General features: G+C 39.6%; 1 protein-coding gene and 1 long non-coding RNA gene across 3 annotated transcripts in view; one reads left to right on the plus strand and one right to left on the minus strand.

Annotated features, from left to right (window-relative positions):
• The first annotated feature begins 3 nt into the window (after window positions 1-3).
• On the plus strand, window positions 4-17803 carry LOC123379864. The gene is made up of 2 exons (XR_006584800.1): window positions 4-137; window positions 16348-17803. It is a non-coding gene; the product is annotated as an uncharacterized LOC123379864 (long non-coding RNA).
• Window positions 10139-19892, minus strand: part of MORC3 (MORC family CW-type zinc finger 3) — a 41651-nt gene continuing 31897 nt past the window's right edge. For both annotated transcript variants that reach the window (XM_045036634.1, XM_023238756.2), the window contains 3 exons: window positions 18184-19072; window positions 16812-16969; window positions 10139-13393 (listed from right to left, as the gene is read on the minus strand). In XM_045036634.1, coding sequence (XP_044892569.1) covers window positions 13240-13393; window positions 16812-16969; window positions 18184-19072 — 1201 coding nt within the window. In that variant the 3' untranslated portion in view covers window positions 10139-13239. The remainder of the gene's footprint in view (window positions 13394-16811; window positions 16970-18183; window positions 19073-19892) is intronic.

Here is a 19892-nt window from a genome sequence, read left to right on the forward strand (position 1 = left end):
TGGGCGGGATTACGTGGCGCCCCGCCCTTGCTCGGGCTGCAGAGGGTGGTCCAGAGCTGCGGAGTCCTCGGAATCCCGTTGGGCCGCTGCTAATTCAGTTAATTACCTGTCCGACCCACGCATCGGTGGAAGAATAGGTGAGTTATCGACTCATTCATTCAATCATTTCTTCCCTTTTTAATTCTTTTAACATTTACTGAGCATCTGCTAGACTCTGCACCCTGTGCAGGAGCTGGATAAGCAGTGGAGAGCGAAACTGACTCAGACTTACTCTCAGGGAGTTTACAGTCCGGTTAAAGGAAAAGAACGGCCCTGTACGACTGGTGGGCAGGCTATAACTCTGAGACCCGCCCAAGACCACCCCGTCTGTCACTGGTATTCTTTCACAGCGAATATTTGAGAGCTGTAACCTGCATCAGGCCCTGTCTCTATCTCTGGAGTTTCAAGCAGACGGTCTTCTGGCTTCCTGCACACAAATAATTATTTTAAAAAGATAAAGTGAAAAGTGGTGTATAAGGAACAATGTGCTCTTACAGTTCTGAGGACGCGGTTATTTCGGATTTAAGGGCTCAAAGGAAATTTGAAGAGGGCATTTAAAATGGGCTTCAGGTAATAGTTTTGGATGAGCAGCTCTGGGAAATGGGAATTCAAGCTAAAGAAACTCACAGTTGACAACAGAGGCATAAAGGGGGAGCAGTGGGATCCGCGATGGGAAAGCATGGATGGAGCAAAGATCCGGAAGCATTTAGACATGAATGAGCAGGTCATGTGGGCTCATGTGTCTCAAAGGCAATTTTCTCATTACAAATTAACTGGAATTCTGTGTATATTTGTCTGGGAGCTTGGTTGGGACGAGATGACAGATGGACACTCTCATGCTAACAGCAGGTTTCTGAGTCTTCAAGACCAAAGGACTTTCCAAAACGAGTGCTGCCCTGTGCAACCTTGCAGAAGACAAGGCTGCCAGCCTCCCCCAGGTGACTCTCCCACTCCCCACCCTTCCCGTCTCCGTCTCTCCCTCTCCCTTCACCCCCTCCCTGGATATCAGTGCACTAAACTTAAACAGGTTTCTAATTCCTTTAGCAAACAAAAATTGAGAATTTTGTTTTTCATATATGTTGGCTTTTAGAACGTTTTGGAGAATTCAAAGCTATCGGATCGTCCCATGACTGCATTGCTTACATTACACTGCAATAAGCAGATGTGGTTATAAACACTTGTTAAAAACAATTTAACATTTTCAAATAAGGTTGTAAATCAGAAGGCAGAAATAGATGCAGCAGGCCTTTTGAAATGGGATGATTTTCCAAATGGGACAATTTATCTGTGAGCTTCTGAGAAGGCCAGGAAACAAATACCTTGGGATGCATAGCTCTTACTTGATAAAAGGAACACACAGGTTCATCTGAGGAGCCAACTCTTCTGTTTTCAGGAAAAAGAATAATGTGGATTCTTATATAAATGCTGGTTGATGCTTTTAGCCAATTTTATGAAAGGTATAGAAATTGTCACGATGTCTCATGTTGACAGGAATGACTGGAGGCTCCTTAAGCCTGATTTCTACGAGAAGCTAGGATAATGTAACCCAGATATGTAGTTTTAGATCCTGTCTCCTAAATCATTGCTGGGATTCAGAGAACTTGGACTGGGAATGGCTAATATGTACTTTAGCTTTTCTGGCTGTTTTAAAAGTACAGATTCCTGGCCCTACCTAAGCCCACTGATTCAGAGTATCCAGCAGAGGGGCACCCTGGGGAGTTGGGGGTGCTGCATTTTCTCAAGATCCCAGGTGAGTCTGGTAATCAGTCTGGTTTGGACATCAGTGGTTCAGTGTCTCTCATAACCATCAGGTTTCTTCACATTTCTGACAAATGTTTTTGATTCACAAAGGAATCCCGATTATCTCCTAATATGCCAGGCTTCTAGATTACAGAGTGTACACACACACACACACACAGAGGTTTAGGTACTAAATATGCATCAAAGAGTTAGTTTTCTTGGTGGAAATTTTTGGGGCTTGACATTGTTGCCTGCCAGAGTGGGGATCTGAGATGTCAAATGTTTTCAAAAAAGAAAGGAAAGAAGGAGGGGAGAAAGTAGAGAGCGAGGGAGGGAGGAAGCAAGGAAAGTGTTTGATGGAGGCCTCAGTGTTTTGCACCAAGTTGGACTGCAGGTGATTCCAACTAGATGCTTCAACAACTACTGAACTTCACTTTGGGCCCTAAGCGTTGATTTTAGCACACTGCATCACTCTTAAAGGAAGGGGACCACAGTTATTTGGTCTCCCAAGAACTTTATATAGCGAAAATTTATATAAAGGGAATAAATCTTTTTTTTTAAGTTTGTTTATTTATTTTGCAAGAGCAGGAGGGGGAGGAAGGGGGCGTAGAGAGAATCCCAAGCAGGCTCCACACTGTCGGCGCACAGCCAGACTCAGGGCTCGATCCCAAAAACTGTTAGATCATGACCTGAGCCAAAATCAAGAGTCAAACTAACTGACGGAGCCACCCAGGCAACCCTAAAGGGAGTAAATCTTAATCTGCCCTCAAAAACAAAGACTTCTCTGAATGTACTTTACTATCATTCCCTTTTCTAAATACGAATACTCTGGAATAAAAATCTAAAGTCAGAGGATGTTCTAATAAAACATTATTAAATGATAGGAAATAGAAGTGCACTAAAATTTAACATCAGAAATTGAAAGTTCAATGCAGGGTTAGGAAAAGATATTAAGCATATTTTATCAGAATAAAAAGAGGAAAACTAGAAAAGGGGAGAGAAATTGAATGCACAGAACCTCTAGCACACTGCTAGTGGAAGTGTAAAATGATGATACAAAGGGCTGTAGAATGAATGTCTACCCCCACCCCCTGCCAAAATTCGTATGTTGCAGCCTTAATCCCCAATGTGGTGTCTACATTTGGGGGTTTAAGGAGGTAAGAAGGTTTAGATGAGGTCATGGGGGTGGAGCCCCCATCATGGGATTGGTGAGAGCTCAGGCATGCCCACTCCTACTCTCTCCCCTCCCCACCCCCACCCTATCTCAGGTCTCCATCACAGAGGACACAGCCATCCGCAGACTGGGAAGAGTGCCCTCACAATACACCAGATCTGCGGGTGCCTTGATTTTAGAATTCCTCACCTCCAGAACTGTGAGAAATAAATGTTTGTTATTTAAGCCACCCAGTCCATGGTATCTTTGTTATATTAGCCTGAACCAAGATACAAATACTTTAGGACACTGTTCAGTAATTTAACTCAAAGATATGTCTTGGGTGCCTGGGTGGCTCAGCTGGTTAAGTGTCCAACTTTGGCTCAGGTCATGATCTCACCGCTAGTGGGTTAGAGCCCCACATCAGGCTCTGTGCTGACAGCTCAGAGCCTGGAGCCTGCTTCAGATTCTCTCTGCCCTCTCTCTCTCTGCCCTTCCCCCACTCATGCTCTGTCTCTCAAAAATGAATAAATGTTAGGGGCGCCTGGGTGGCTCAGTCGGTTGAGCGTCCGACTTCAGCCCAGGTCATGATCTCGCGGTTCGTGGGTTTGAGCCCCGCGTCGGGCTCTGTGCTGACAGCTCGGTGCCCGGAGCCTGTTTCAGATTCTGTGTCTCCCTCTCTCTCTGACCCTCCCCTGTTCATGCTCTGTCTCTGTCTCAAAAATAAATAAACATTAAAATTAAAAAAAAAAATGAATAAATGTTAAAAAAAAATAAAGGGGTGACTGGGGGACTCAGTCAGTTAAGCGGCCAACTTTGGCTCAGGTCGTGATCTCACAGTTCATGGATTTGTGCCCTGTGTCAGGCTCTGTGTTGACAGCTCAGCCTGGAGCCTGCTTCAGATTCTCTCTCTCTCTCTCTCTCTCCCTCACTCTCTCTCTGCTCCTCCCCTACTAGCGCTCTGTCTCTCAAAAATAAATATTTTAAAAAAGTAATTAATTAAAAAAAAAGTCAAAGACAGGTCTACCCTGTGGCCCAGCAATTCCACTCTTGGTGTATATGTAAGAAAAAATGAAAGCAGACTTGCAGGAGAATGTTTATAGCAGCTTTGTTCATAATGGTCCAAACTGGAAAGATACCAAATATCCATCAATTGAAAAAAAACATAAACAAACTGTGCGATATTCACACAATAGAATTCTATTCAGAGACCAAAAGGAAATACTGCAGCATCATGGATGAAGAAGCATTATGATAAGCACAAGAAGGAATTACTTCAACTGATTGGCAAACACAGAAATGTGATACTATCCCAAAGAAAGCTTAAACTTAATTATGTTATGTGGTTAGGAACTGAGATTTCCAGCAAGAGAGAAAAGACTAGAAATCTAGATATATAAAATCTAAGAAGACAGATTCTTTAAATTGGCAGTATTGGTATATATTCAATATATATTTTGTCTTTAAAAAAAAAAAAAGAAGAAAGAAAGAAAAAGGATTTCCTAGCTCAGTCCACTAAAAAGACCTAGAAGAAATATCCAAACAAGAAGCAATGAGTAGGTCTGTGCCTCGATTATGGTCTCTAAATAGCATTCCCTATGAAAAGAACCACAGTTCCCTGAAGGAATGGCTGTTTCCAGGTCTAGAACAGAAAATGTACTAGATGAGCCTGAAATACTTTATTATACCAGAAAACAAGAAAATCATCAAACGCTCCTAGGATTTTGTAATAGGACATGGGGGCCAATATGAAGACCTCTAGCCGAAGTCAGACAATTTAACATTGGAAAATTGTCACAGTGGATAGAAACACATTGGACGCTAAAGTTTACAAGCTTATAATATTAACAACAAAAAGCCTCATTGGTTACCTTTGGGAAACAAGGCATAAGCCAAACATCTATCCTGCCTGTTCTATATGAGCTATATGCCTCAGGATGAACTAAATGGGTTTCTTTTTAGATGTCCCACAATTCAGAAGTAATGATAAAATCTGAGTATCACCTTTTCACAACTCCTAATAAAATAATGGATCTAGGTGTGATTATTACAGGATGGTAAAATTATTAGGTGAAGAGTGATAGGAAACTTTATAAAGGATGGTTTAAGAGGACAACACCTAAACTCAACTAATTAACCTTAATATATTAAAAAGGGACGGACAGAAGAATGTGCCTCCTGATGTGATGCAGCACAAAGAAAGTAGTACCACCTAAGGATTCTTCCAAACAAAGCGAAACAAAACCAAAGAACTTGAATCTAATTAACTTTACAGATCTAACTACCAGCTTATAGGAATCCAAGAGAAAGATTTTTCTAAGAATTAAATGATACCAAAAATGAGGGAAATTCTCAAAAGAAAACTGTTCTGGTTTTTTCAACAACTAAAAAGTAAGAAAACAGAGGAAGAACCTGCGGATTTAAAGAAACCTCAGAGACATTTGAACCAAATGCAATTTGTAGATTTTGTTCAGATTCCAATTTGAACAACCACCTGGAAAAGTAATTAGAAAACGATTAAAGACATTTGAACACTGGACTAGATTTTTTTAATTTTTTTTTCTACGTTTTTATTTATTTTTGGGACAGAGAGAGACAGAGCATGAACGGAGGAGGGGCAGAGAGAGAGGGAGACACAGAATCGGAAGCAGGCTCCAGGCTCTGAGCCATCAGCCCAGAGCCCGACGCAGGGCTCGAACTCCCGGACCGCAAGATTGTGACCTGGCTGAAGTCGGACGCTTAACCAACTGCGCCACCCAGGCGCCCCTGGACTAGATTTGATATTAAAGAATTTTTTAATTTTAAGGTGTAACAATACTTTGTGGTTTAAAATCCTCATATGTAAAATCTAAAATGAGGGGCACCTGGGTTCAGTTGGTTAAGTGTTCGACTTAAGCTCAGGTCATGATCTTGCAGTTCCTAAGTTCGAGCCCCAGGTTGGGATCTGTGCTGACAGCTCAGAGCCTGGGGCCTGCTTGGGATTCTGTGACTCCCTCTCTCTCTGCCCTTCTCCTGCTCGCCTCTCTTAAAAAACTTCTCAAAAAAAATTATTTTTAAATAAATATTTTAAAAAATAAAAAAAATTTTTAATCTAAAATGAGGGGTGCCGGGGTGACTCTGTCAGTTAAGCATCCAACTTCGGCTCAGGTCATGATCTCACGGTTAGTGGGTTCAAGCCTTGCATACAGCTGGCTCTGTGCTGAAAGCTCAGAGCCTGGAGCCTGCTTCAGATTCTGTGCCTCCCTCTCTCTCTGCCCCTCCCCTGCTCACACTGTCTTTCTCTCTCAAAAATAAACATTAAAGAAATTAGAATATTCTTTACAAAAATACTAAGATCTAAATGAAACATTTTCATTAAAATGAGATAATTTTAGAGATAAAATTAGAGATAGAGATAAAATTAGAGATAATACTAAATTATTTACAGATGATATTATATGTTTAGAATTTGCTTTAAATTTGGGAGGGGTGGGGCACTTAGGTAGCTCAGTGGGTTAAGTGTCTGACTTCGGCACAGGTCACGATCTCACAGTTCGTGAGTTTGAGCCCTGTGTCAGGCTTTGTGCTGACAGCCCAGAGCCTAGAGCCTGCTTTGGTTTCTCTGTCTCCCTCTCTCTCCGGTCCTCCCCCACTCGAGCTCTTTCTCTCAAAAAGAAATCAACATTAAAAAAAAAAAAAAAAACTTTGGGAAGGACAATAAAAAAACAGGAAAACAATAAAGAGGAAGTAAAAACCAAAAGTTGGTCCTTTAAAAAGATCAACAAAACTGACAAACTTTTAGCTAGATTGACCAAGAAAATAAAGAATACTGAAATTACTAAACTCAGAAAAGAAAGGGGCATTACTACTGAAAATAAAAAGGATTATTTTATGGACTAAAAAGAGAATACCATGGACAACTGCATGCCAGCAAACTGGATAGATAACCTGTATTAATGGTCAAATTCCTAGAAACATATGACGTATTAAAATTTAATCATGAAGAAATAGAAAATATGAATACTTAAAACTACTAAGAAAATTGACTCAATAATCAAAAACCTCCCAACAAAGAAAAGCCCTGGATAGATAGATTCACTAATGAATTCTACCAAAGATTTACTGAAAAATTAACACCAATCCTTCTCAAACTCTTCCAAAAAAGTAAAGAGGAGGAAACACTTCCTAACTCATTCATTACCCTGACACCAAAGCCAGACAAACCGTACAAGAAAAATACAGGCCAAGATGAATTTTGATGCAAAAACAAGAACACCTCAACAAAATACTACCAACAACTAATTCAGCAACATACTGAAAGGATTATACACCATGAACAAACGGTATTCCTGGAATGCTAGAATGGGTCAACATGCAAAAATCAACTTAATCCACATTAATAGGATGAAAGGGGACAAAACCACGCGATCATCTCGGTTGCTGCAGAAAAAGCATTTGACAAAACTCAACACACTTTCGTGATTAAAAATAAAAAACAACAATAAGCTAGGAACAGAAGAAAACTTTCTCAATGATAGCCATAATATATGAAAAGCCATAGCTAAAGAATGCCATTCTTAGTGGTGAAAGCTTTCCCCCAAAGGTCAGGAATAAGACAAGGATGTCTAATTTTACCACTTCTGTTCAACACAGTATTGGCAGTTCCAGCCAGATCAATTGAGCAAGGAAAAGAAATAAAAGACATCTAAATTAGAAAGAAATGAAGTTATCTTTGTGCAGATGACATGATTTTATATGTAGAATATCCTAAAGAGTTCCCCTGTCCCCCAAACCTGTTCAGGCTAACAAATGAATTCAGCAAAGTTGCAGGTTACAAAAAAAACACATAAAAATCAGTTGCATTTCTAAACGCTAACAATGAACTTTTGGAGAGGAAATTGAGAAAACAATTCCATTTATAATAGCATCAGAAAGAAAAAAAATGCTTAGCAATAAACTTAAGGAAATGAAAGACTTGTACAAAAAAAAATATACTGCTGAAATTAAAGAAGACAAATAAATGGCAAGACATCCCATGTTCATGGATTGGAAGATTTGATATTGTTAAGATGTCAATGCCACCCCAATAACCCACAGATTTAATGCAATTCCTATCAGAATTCCAATGGCATTTTTTGCAGAAATAGACAACTCTGTCCTAAAATTCATGTGGTATCTCAAGAGACCCTGAATTGCTAAAACAAACTTGAGTAAGGACAAAGTTGGAGAACTCACACCTCCTGACTTCAGACCTTACTGGAAAGTTACAGTAATTAAAATACTGTGGTTCTGGCATAAGGACATACAAACCAATGGAATACAGAGCCCAGAAATAAACCCTCACTTATGTGGTCAATCGATTTTTGACAAAGATGAGAAGACTATTCAATGGGGAAAAGATAGTCTTCTTCAAAAAATGTTAACTGGAAAAACTGGATGCCCACATGCACAAGAACGAAGTTGGAATCTTACACCATATGCAAAAACTAATTCAAAATGGATTAGAGACGTCAATGTAAGAACTAAAACTATAAAACTCTCCGAAGAAAATCTTCATGACATTGGATTAGTCAAGGGTTTCTTGGGTATGATGCCAAAAGCACAGGCAAGAAAATAAATTCAACTTCACCAAAATTAAAAACTCAAGAATGGAAAGACAACACATAGAATGGGAGAAAATACTGGCAAATCATATATCTGATAAGGAGTAATATCCAGAATTAAAAAAAAAATCATATCCTGCAAATCAATATCAAAATATAAACAACCCAAAGTAAAAATGGGCAAAAGACGTGAACAGCTATTTCTCCAAAAATATACAAATTGGCCAGTAAACACATGAAAAGAAGCTTAACATCACTAGCCATTAGAGAAATGCAAATCAAAACCACAATAACCCCTCACCCTCATTAGATGGGTAATTTAAAAAAACAAAAAACTCAGAAAACTACAGTGTTGTAGAGGATGTGAAAAAATTGGAACACTTCTGCACTGCTATTATGTGAAACGGTGTGTCTTTGTGAAAATAGTTTGGCAATTCCTCAAACACCTGCATAATTACCACATAATTCGTCAATTCCACTCTTAGGTATGTTATCCCAAAGAACTGAAAGCAAGGACTCAAGTAGATACTTAGGAAACAATGTCCAGAGCAGCATTATTCTTCATAGTAAAAAGGTGAAAGAAACCACCACAAATGTCCATAGACAGATAAATGGGTATCAAAATGTGGTACGCACATACAATGGACTATTCAGCCATAAATAGGAATGAAATTGATATATGCAACAACAAGGACGAACCTTTAAAAGGTTATGCAAAGTGAAATAAGCCAGACACAAAAAGACGAATTTTTGATTCCACTGATATGAGATACCTAGAATAAGCAAATTCAGAGGTAGAAAATAGGTGTTACCGGGGGTGGGAGTACAGTGAATGTACTTAACGCAACTCATACATTTAACAAATCGTTAAATGACAAATTTTATGTATATTTTTCTGCAGAAAAAAACCAAAAAACCAAAAAAACCTTAACGAGTTAGTCTTTTTGATCCACATTCCAGTTTTAGAACCGCTCATTCATCCTCTGTGACTGGGCTCATTTAATATCTTCACCTTATCTGAATGGCTTGATTTACCGATACTCTGTCTCCTTTGGTCTTGACTTTCTCCCTACAGGCCAGAATATGGAAATTAACTTGGTGATCACGAAATTTAATTCTAAACATCATACATATAGATGTCTTTCTTTACACCAAGTGGGTATTAATGGCACTCTTTTTTGAGCTGTGGCCATCCAGTGTGTCTGTCACTCCCCCCAGTGAGGGTTTAGGAGACCCTGTACAAAAGAAGATATAGCCTACTGTGGATTTTCCAAAAGTTAGCTGTCTGGGTGGTGTCTGTGGCCACATTAACCAGGCTTTTAGCTTTTGTAAAAACCACTTCTTTAACCCTCTCTCTCTGCCCCCCACCTCCATGCATGTGTGCGGTCTCTCTCTCAAAAATAAACACACACTGAAAAAAAAGTTGTAAAAGCAGTAAAACAAAGAGCCCAACAGAAAAGAATGGTCAAACAATATGCCGTAGTACACAGGAAAAGAAATTACAACGGTCAATAAAACATATGAGAGCATGTTCAACCTGAGACAATGCAAGCTGTCATTTTTTCACAGACCAGATTTAAGTTTGATGAGGAAAGAGAGGGAAAAAAACACACTTATACATTTATTTTTCATAGGAGTTTAAATTCCTTTTTGGATGGTAACATTTATTAAAAGTTACACAGCATACACTCTTTGACCTATCAATATTCACTGCAAAGAATTTACACTCTGGGTATACTTATAAAAGTGTGTGTGGTGTGTATTAACTTCCACAGTATATTCTGTAATGTCAAAACATGAGAAATAAATGAGCATTAGGAGCATATGCAGATCACAGAATGTTACCAAACCTGTTCAAAAAAGTAACATGGAAATGTTAAGATACCAATTATCTGGTGTACCATCTTTGTGTAAACTTGAGATACAAATATATAATCAAATATAAAGATATAAAAATTTAATATAAACTGAATGCATATATATGAATGTGTATATGTATGCAGCTAATATTTTCTGGAAGGACCTACAAAAAGCAACCGTGGTTAACTTTGGGGAAGCAGTGGGTAAAAGCCTTTCCACTTGATCCCATTCTGTTCCATTTACATTTCTAACTTGGGCGCCATCTCTGCTTCTTTTTCTCCCTCCTGGCTCGCCCCAGTGAGAAGGTAGCCCTGCCAATCCTGAGTTTGTTTCAGGAACGAACTGAGTTCAACACCTGTAAACACTCACCACAGGAAGGTATAGATCAATGGTTCTCAGTTCGGACGGCACACAGAGAGGCCTTAAAAAAACAAAAAACACAAAAAACAAACCTGATATCTGGGCCCAAACCCAGACTCTGAATTAGTATGGGGTGCATCCTTGCACTGGGATTTCTAAAAACTCCCCAGGTGATTCTAATATGCAGCCGGGGGGGGGGGGGGGGGGGGGGGGGCGGGGTGAGAACCACCAGATGTATTTAATTATTCTTCAATGACAAATAATGACCTAACGAGCTGCTGATTACAAGAAGTAAACGTCTTGAGACCATGGGCAGAGTCACCAGCAGTACCGCCCACATTAGGAATTTGAGGCCCAAATAAAAAACACATTGATATGCCACACACCAGTCCTGCTGTGTGAACACTTAGCTAATTAAAGCGGGTCCTGTTTATAGGGTTTGTGGACTGTGCTGGTTTACTTCCTCATACTGTTTTTGTTTTACAGTAGTAACTAGTTTAAACACCACTGTCCTCCCACATTAGCCTTTTACAAATTTAACTTAACAACAGAAGACAGATACCTCTACCTAAATATGATATATACATGAAAACCCATGTTGTTGTTTTGTTAAATTTTGTTAGCTACATTTTCAAAGAATTGTATCCTGGCAATATTTGCTTAAAAGGTGAAATATATGTAAGTACTTCCAAAGAACCAATTTAGCAAGCAAATTTACTAATCCTATGCCTAACTTTCCCATTAAGCAAGATAACAGCCATATAAAATATATATTTTTGCAAGAATATAGCTGACCCAAAGAAGGGGAAAATAGCAAATTCCAGAAAGAACTGCTACATAAATATTCACAAACTTAGACATGCTCTACATTGCTATCACTTAAGCAAGATTTCTTTAGCCTAAATGATTTACAGAGGAAAAAGTCTCTTCTCGAGTGTAAAATACACATACACACGCACGCACTCACGCATTCTCTCAAGATGAGCTCAGTCTTTAGAGTCTTAATGGAAACAGTCTTAGTCTCCTAAACAGAACTTGTAATTAATATAGTAAAATGAGCTCAACTTGAGGGTCTTCAATGAGTTTTAGTTTCCAAAATATAATTTGAATATAGAATTCTTTAAAAGTAGTATCTGAAGAGTTAGCTATCATATATATATATATATATTTACTTTATTACAAGATATTTTAAAATTTGGGCAGATACAATTAGGACAGAAAACCAGCTTCATACCAAAAATACACTTTCAATTACTTTATCAAGCAAATAAAAACAACTTTCATTTATTTGCTTTTTTTTAGAAGTTAATGTACAGTAAAAATTTAATATTGTATATGAAAGACATGTAATTAAGCATACATACAAAAGAAACATGTATTGAATGTTCAGAAACAAAAGTAAAAATAAATAGCAATGATAAAACTTTGAAAAAAAATAATGCACATTTCCGTTGTGGAAAATACGATTCTTAATTAATATATACATAGTTATACTTAATAGAAAGCCATCTCTTTAAAATTGCACAAACATGGGACCAATAAAGCATTAATTTTTATGGCATGTAATACTATAATCCTAGGGCAGTCTTCTGCTTACCTCCAAGACATACAAAACACCTAGGTCTGTAATATAATGAAAGGTATGCTGTTCTGTTTGAGAAAGATTGTCTTCCTCAACTCTCATTAACCTGTAGTAATCCTACATAAGGCTGTACAGGAAATTTCACAAAAAGAAATATTCAACAATTATTGTGCCCACTCCATGCTGACTAGGCAGCCAAAAATGGGCTTCAAAGTAAATGTGGTGGGACATTTAATATTTTTGATACTTTTTTATACTAAAGATCATTTCTTTGTTCTATAAAAACACTGCATTTAACCATGATTGGCAGTCCTGACACAAGGAAAATCCTGGCAAAATGGATGGAGAGTTTCTGCTTACCTTATTTCCATGAATAAAATATTTCAGGAGATAAGAATTTATAGAAAAGAAACATTACGGGTCAATTCACTTACAACTTCTCTTATCAGGAGTATAATTCCATTTTTAAAAAATCCTGTTTAAACTTCTCTGTAAGAAAACCAAAGGTAACATTTCCATCTGTAGTATGGCACAGCCCTCGCTTCAGAGAAAAATACTCTGGGAACCAGAAAAGATTGCACAGAGGCTAGGGGCAACCTGAAGAGCTCTTGGCGAAAAACACTGAAGTCCTCTAGGGGAATAAAAAAATATGTGCAGACTTAATTACAAATATTTACATTTCAAAACCGAATCTTGAGTTAGCTATTCAGCTGCTCAGTACCAATGATTCACAGGCATTTCAAAAGGTGTGATAATGTGTCCACAGTATCTGTGACCACACTTGAATGCATAGAATACAGTAGAGATTATGGTTCTTCAGTCTGTTACCTATCACATCTATAAAACAAAATTGTTTACATTTTGAAAGCTGTACAACCAAAAAGATTAAGCAAATATTTTTATTATCTCACATAAAATATACCTTAGGTACTACTGATTTCACTCATTTGTTCAACAACTTGCCCTAAAATTTCATCAACCACATCAACATCGTAATTCACTTGCTGAAGATCGAGATCAGGTACAATCATGGCCAACAGCTGTCCTACGTTAACTCGAAGAGATCGAAGTTTGAGGCTGCAAATAGAAATATTACATCTATTAGATGAACGTCCTACCACAGTTTAATATTCACATAGAGCCTAAAATTTAAGTGATACATGAAGTCGCTTAACTTAATAATTTAATACGTAAGTACTCATCTCTTGGTAAGTAGAGTGTTTCATAAAACTAGTGGCTCTGGTTCCAACTAATACGATTTTAATTTGCAACTGAAGAAAACATGGACTGGTGAAATACATTTAATTGCAAGATGTTACTTATAATATAAAATATTATCACCTGGAAAACAGTAGGGGTATACTAGTGAGAACGCTGGTCTAAGAATAAGAATGCATCTCTTTGGGGGCACCTGGGTGGCTCAGTCAGTTAAGCAACTGACTCTTGATTTCAGTTCAGGTCATGATCTCAGGGCTGGTGAGATCCAGCCCCTCGTCAAGGGTCTCTCTGCTTGGGATTCTCCCTGCCCTTCCCCAGCTCGTGCCCTCTCTCTCTCGCTCGCAAAAATAAATAAATAAACAAACAAAAAAAAAAAGAATGCATCTCTGAATTTCAGCTTGTGAGGAAAATAAAAACGGATTTGTTCTCTAAAACATTTCTATGAGATACCTTCCTTGTGTAAGAGGAAAAGGAAATGGTTCAAGGGGTCATAAGCTCACAAAACTTTGGGCTAAATAATGTTAAACAAGTTTTTTTAGATGCAGGACCTCTCTGGACCTTTCATACGCTAAAGTTCACAGGCTGCCCATTTTACTATGCATTTATAGGGAATGGTGTTTTGCTAAAAATACTGGGAATCTCTGGATTAGATGATCATTATCATTCCTTCCAAATGAAATACACATATCTGAATATCAACATCCTAGACTTTAAATACCTACAATTATTCAGCAGCCTTTGCTTCAAAAGACTGAGTGAAACCAAGGGCCTGAATGTTACAGTTGCTTATTGTGTCCCCCTCCCCCTCCCAAATGAAGGCAGCCCACATTTACTCAAGATACTGACCTAAGGTGGAAATCTCTGAAGAGTCAAGATACTCATCCTTGGCTTGACAATGCACAGAAATGTGATTTTAAGCATGTTTTGTGAGCTTACAGGGTAAGGTTCTGTTGGTCCTTAGACAAAATTTTACATCATTCCCACGCCAGCCATTTTTTGTCCAAGCTTCCCCACTCATCTTCGATCAGAGGCCCATGGTTCAAACGCGTTTCTGCTTTGCTTTTCAGAAGTTGTTAACCATTCTATATCCTTACCAAGAATATCCTCTTTATCATAACCACAACTTTTTATCTACATGAAAAGTTGGCAAAAGACTAGTAGGACCCAGTGACCTCTTACATGTCCTTTTCTTTAAGTCTTTTGATCGTCCCTGGCTGATTCCTCCTGTCCACCGGACATGCCACAGATTCTTATTTTTAGTGTACAGAACAGCACTGTCCAAGAGAAAGATTCTGAACTCCATACACAATTTAAAATGTTCAAATAGCCAAAGTAAAAAGTAAAATGTGACTGTAAACTTAACTGTAGTTATACATGTAACCCAATGTAACTAAAATATTATTTCATCACATAATCAAAGTACATCATTTTTTTTTGATGTTTATTTTATTTTGGGGACAGTGAGCATGAGCAGGGGGTGGGGGAGTGGGGCAGATAGAGAGGAGGGACAGAAGATCTGAAGCAGGCTCCACAATGACAGCAGCGAGCCCAACATGGGGCTCGAACTCATGAACTGTGAGATCACACCCTGAGCTGAAGTTGGACACACAATCAACTGAGCCGCCCAGGCACCCCTCAAAATATGTTATTAATGAGGTATTTTACATCCTTTTCCTTTTTCATACTAAAGCTTCAAAATTTTATTTTATTTATTTATGTTTATTTATTTCTGAGACAGAGAGAGACAGAGCATGAGTGGGGGAGGGGCAGAGAGAGAGGGAGACACAGAATCAGAAGCAGGCTCCAGACTCTGAGCTGTCAGCACAGAGTCCGACACGGGGCTCGAACTCACAAACTGTGAGATCATGACCCGAGCCGAAGTCGGTCGCTCAACCGACTGAGCCACCCAGGCACCCCAAAATTTTATTTTTTATTCTATACTTAAAGCACATCTCAATTCAGACTAGCTAAATTTCAAGTAGTATATACCTATACTATTTTGGAAAGCACAGGTTTAAAAGATCAGTTAAAAAAAAAAGTAAATAAAAAATCAAAGATCAAAGATCATCAGTTACTCAAAGATCAGTGTGCAAGAGAACCATGTTAGAGATTGCTTACAAATTTCTAAAAAAGTTTCCAAAAGTTTAGGGGCGCCTGGATGGCTCAGTAAGCGTCCGACTCTTTGATTTCGGTTCAGGTCATGATCTTACGGTTCATGAGTTCAAGTCCCGCATCAGGCTCTGTGCTAACAGCACGAAGCCTAATTGGGATATTCTTTCTTTCTCTCTCTCTCTCTCTCTCTCTCTCTCTCTCTCTCTCTCTCTCTCTCTCTCTCTCTGGAAAATAAATAAACATTAAGAAAAAAAGTTTCCAATTAAATAAAGTACACTGCAGTCCAAGGATCTGCATTTCTACAAGCACCACAGATGCCTGGGGTTCCCAGAAACATCGCTTCTGAGCCTTAGCCCTCCAGGCTTTTCTGTACTGCTCTGCTCCATGTGTATGAACAGGTTTACGGAAATCCTTCAAAAACTTAAGTTAAAAAACAAGGTAATAATATAACTGATGTCAAGAGACGATGGCGGGAGATCATTTCTCAACAGTGCCTTTTCAGTCTGCAGTCATCCTGTATTAGCAGGAAGAGTTGCCCAGTTTGGGCCCTTAACGGCTACTTTCAGATGGTAAGACATCAACACATCAGCAGCACCATCACCCTCGCCCACCTGAACGTCTGCCTCCCCTACTCTCAGCACTGAAACAAAACCCCAAGCCCATAGGGTAACCGTTCATTTACTATTTTCTTATTTCCACAGAAGACTTCTTCCTACTAACCACCTGAACTATGGCAATTTTTAGTAACTTTGTGATTACCTAAAAGTTAAGATTGGGAGGTCACAGAGTAAAATGAGGACAGCAAACCATAAAGAAACGGGGCCAAGAACAAAAGTAAAAGAAATCCAGGTGAAAAAGTAAGTTTCACGAAATAGTCCCTTGTCTTTCAGTCATGGCCAAATCCACCCTCTTCCGTGATAGCTAACTCAATTTCCACTTTTCCCCAAACAGCATTCCAAACCACTCTAACCAACCACCCGCGCTTTAGTTATTCCTCCCAAATTCCTGTGTCTCTTAAGCTGAACTTCCACTGTTCTTTCCTAGAAGGGAAGGATGAGGATGTGTACTTCTTTTGATTGAACGGTATCTGTCTGATGTGTGCTTGCAAATAAATATCACGCTAACCACGCGGGCCGCCCCAGAGGAATGCCTGGTGTACTATTACCTTTCCCCGTCAGTATAATTTACAGACTCCTCAATGTTACTTGAAGTTGAAACATCTGCTCCTAACTGGTGATTTGTGGATTTTAATTGTTCAATTTCAGTTTTCAGTTCTTCACATTGTGAACGCATTTGTGATTTTTCCATTTCCAATAATTCAACCTGACAAAAAAAAAATTTGAGTGTAAAATTTAGAACTAATGCCAAAGTGCAAATTTAAGCTAAGACATGTAGAAAACCTGAGTGATGAACATTACCATCAAAAAAGGGCAAAAACCCCACAGGAAAAAAAAAAAGCTTCCTCTGTTTGGTGTCACCTCGACATTTCGTCACACTGGAAACAATACCAAAGTGGCTCTCATTTCTTGCACACACTCACCAGCTGGAAGCTACAACAGAAAGCTTATATTGATTTTTATATATTTTGTCATCTGGCTCCAAGCCAATAATACATCAAGATGAATGTTCAGATGAGCTGTTACGTCCGCATTATTTCCAGGAAGAGGGGGCAGGAGAGCAGCACACTGCTGTTTCCGAATCTCAGCAGAAAAACCCTTCTTTCAAACGCCACATTAACAGGATACGTAAAATACTTGTTTTTGGAAGAAGCGATCCAAATTTGAATGGAGAGTACACACAGAGGCTACTACTTGACGCCTGACACCTACCATTTTTCTCCTTCTCCTTCAGTAAAGGAACCCCTGAATAAAGACTACAGTTCCAAGGCGCCCATTAGCCAGGTGGCTAAGTTCTGACAGGTGGAACGTAAGCGACTTTCAGGGACCACACCCCTCCTCTGTCCTGCTGCTTGGAATGTAGATATACGAGGACTGGACCCGGAGGGCCACCTCCGACCATAACTGCATGCGGAGAAGCGAAGCAACAACGTAGGAGCCTGCTGTCTCTGAGGCCTGCGGAACCGCCAGTTGGATGTTCGTCTCCGTCTCCTGCCGGCAGACCCGATCGTAACTAATACAGGCTGTCTCTATAAAATGAGGACATCATCCACCTTGTGTGGTTTTTGCAAGGCCTGTTAATAATGGATGTGAAGTTCCCTATATTTAGTAACTGAGTGCCTCAATGGGAAGGAGAACGGTATTCTGAGCAGGACAATCCTTCATTATCTAGAAATTTCCAGTACCCTATAGTAAATTTACCATACCTGTCACTACGTTAAAATTCCCGTAATGCCCATCTCCTCAACACACGTGTCCATATGCCCCCCAGGACCGCCTCCCCAGCTGAGAAGCAGTGGGGTGGCAGAGTCAATAAACAGGTTGTTACGTAATCTATTCTAATCTAGCCCCTGGCAGCTCTTTATGCTTTAGATGCCCGGGGACTCCCATGACTCTTACCACACTGGCTGACACACTCACCTCACTTTTATACTGGTCCCTCTCCGCAGTGCACTTGTCCAGCTGTCTAAACACGTCATCCAGCTGCACAACCATTTCGTCCACTTCACTTTTGCTCTCACTGTTGGAACACTGACTGCACTCGGCCTTTACGTGTTGCAGAGCACTACACTGTTTCTTCAGCCTTTCTATTTCTTCCAAAGCTTGCCGATACTGAGACACCACGTGGTCCGGACTTTCAGATTTGCCATTAATACTTTCAAGTAAAAACACAGCATCAGTTTCGGTAGACTGATGGCACGTCTCCTTCTTCACGTATTTGTCGTTCAGTTCCAGTATCCTCTGTTGTAACCCTTTGATTTGGTCAGTGAACGCATTACACTGTCTCTTATAATTTTCTTTTTCTTGGGTCACTAGAAGCAGCTCATTTCTCAGTTCATTTAACTGGCAACCAGCATCAGCCGCAGATTTATCAAAGGCTTCCTGGGTGTCCTGCGTTTTGCCTTCAGCTTCCACACAGGAGGGCAGCGCAGCCGTGTCATTTCTGGCATCTATGTCATCTTCAAGGGTTTCCTCCTTTTTAACAACTACACCCGGGACTTCAGTCTGGGTGGCCGCAGTAGTTCCCTGATCACACCGGGATGACGAGGCGCCCGATGAGCTAGTCTGGCCACAAGGCTCCTTCTCGGCCACAGGCTCCACCTGCAGGCCACTGTGCTCCATGTGACTCTGTTCTGATTTCACTTCAATATCATGATCTACTGCAGGTTTGGGAGTACTGTTTTCTTCCAAGATGATGACATCTTCATCGTCATCATCTTTATAAGCTGAATTTTCAAATGCTTGATTACTCAATCTCCGAGTCTTGGAGTTCAGAATTGACGAACGAGTAGAAAGTCTCCGTTTCAGGCTGGAAAACATTTTATATAGAAAATGTAAGACTATACAATATAGAAATGAACAAAACAGATGACCTTGAGGCAATCTAACGATCTTAAAATTCTAAGAAATGTCCGTGCTCGTTTAAAAAAATGACACAGTACTCCTCGATGATTTGATGAAGTAAAGAGGATTTTCTCCTTACACAGTGGAGGAAACAATTAGACTACCGAGGCTGCTTTCAAGTACGAGCTCTACATACTGCCAAACATCCCTTCATTTGATGTCTCTCGGCATTTCAACGTATCCACGCCCAAAACGGAGCTCCGCAACCCAGACAGGTCTGTTCTTTGTATCCGAGCGAGCTCTCGGCTCTGCACCATTCCCGTTCGCTCACTGTAATTTTTACCAGTGTTCAGTGATCAGAGGGGAGCCACACCAACTAAACCAGCATACCCTATCCTTCCACTTCCCCTGCAGTAAAAATCACCTCATTTTGCTCATCAGCTTGGTTTTCTTTGAATTTACCTCCAACTGATTGTCTTTTTCCCCCCTTAGAGTGATATCTGTCCTGGTTTGCTGTTTGGGTCCTATGTGTTAGCCCTCATATTTCTCCATCTCAAGAAAGGTTCTTCTTCTGCTTGGCTTTACTCTTTCATGGCAAGGGGGCGCAATCTCCAATAAAATCTTGAGAAAGGGTACACAGGACATAAAAAATATAAAACTTTACATCCTGAAAAGTATCTTTATTCACTTCTCAATTTTATGGCCTGCTTGGTTTTTATAAAGCATCATTCCAGGATCATGTACCATTCAGTGTTCCTGCCATTCTAATTCCTGATCTTTTAGCA

This window comes from Felis catus, chromosome C2 (genome assembly GCF_018350175.1).
Source record: "Felis catus isolate Fca126 chromosome C2, F.catus_Fca126_mat1.0, whole genome shotgun sequence".
Classification (NCBI taxonomy): domain Eukaryota; kingdom Metazoa; phylum Chordata; class Mammalia; order Carnivora; family Felidae; genus Felis; species Felis catus.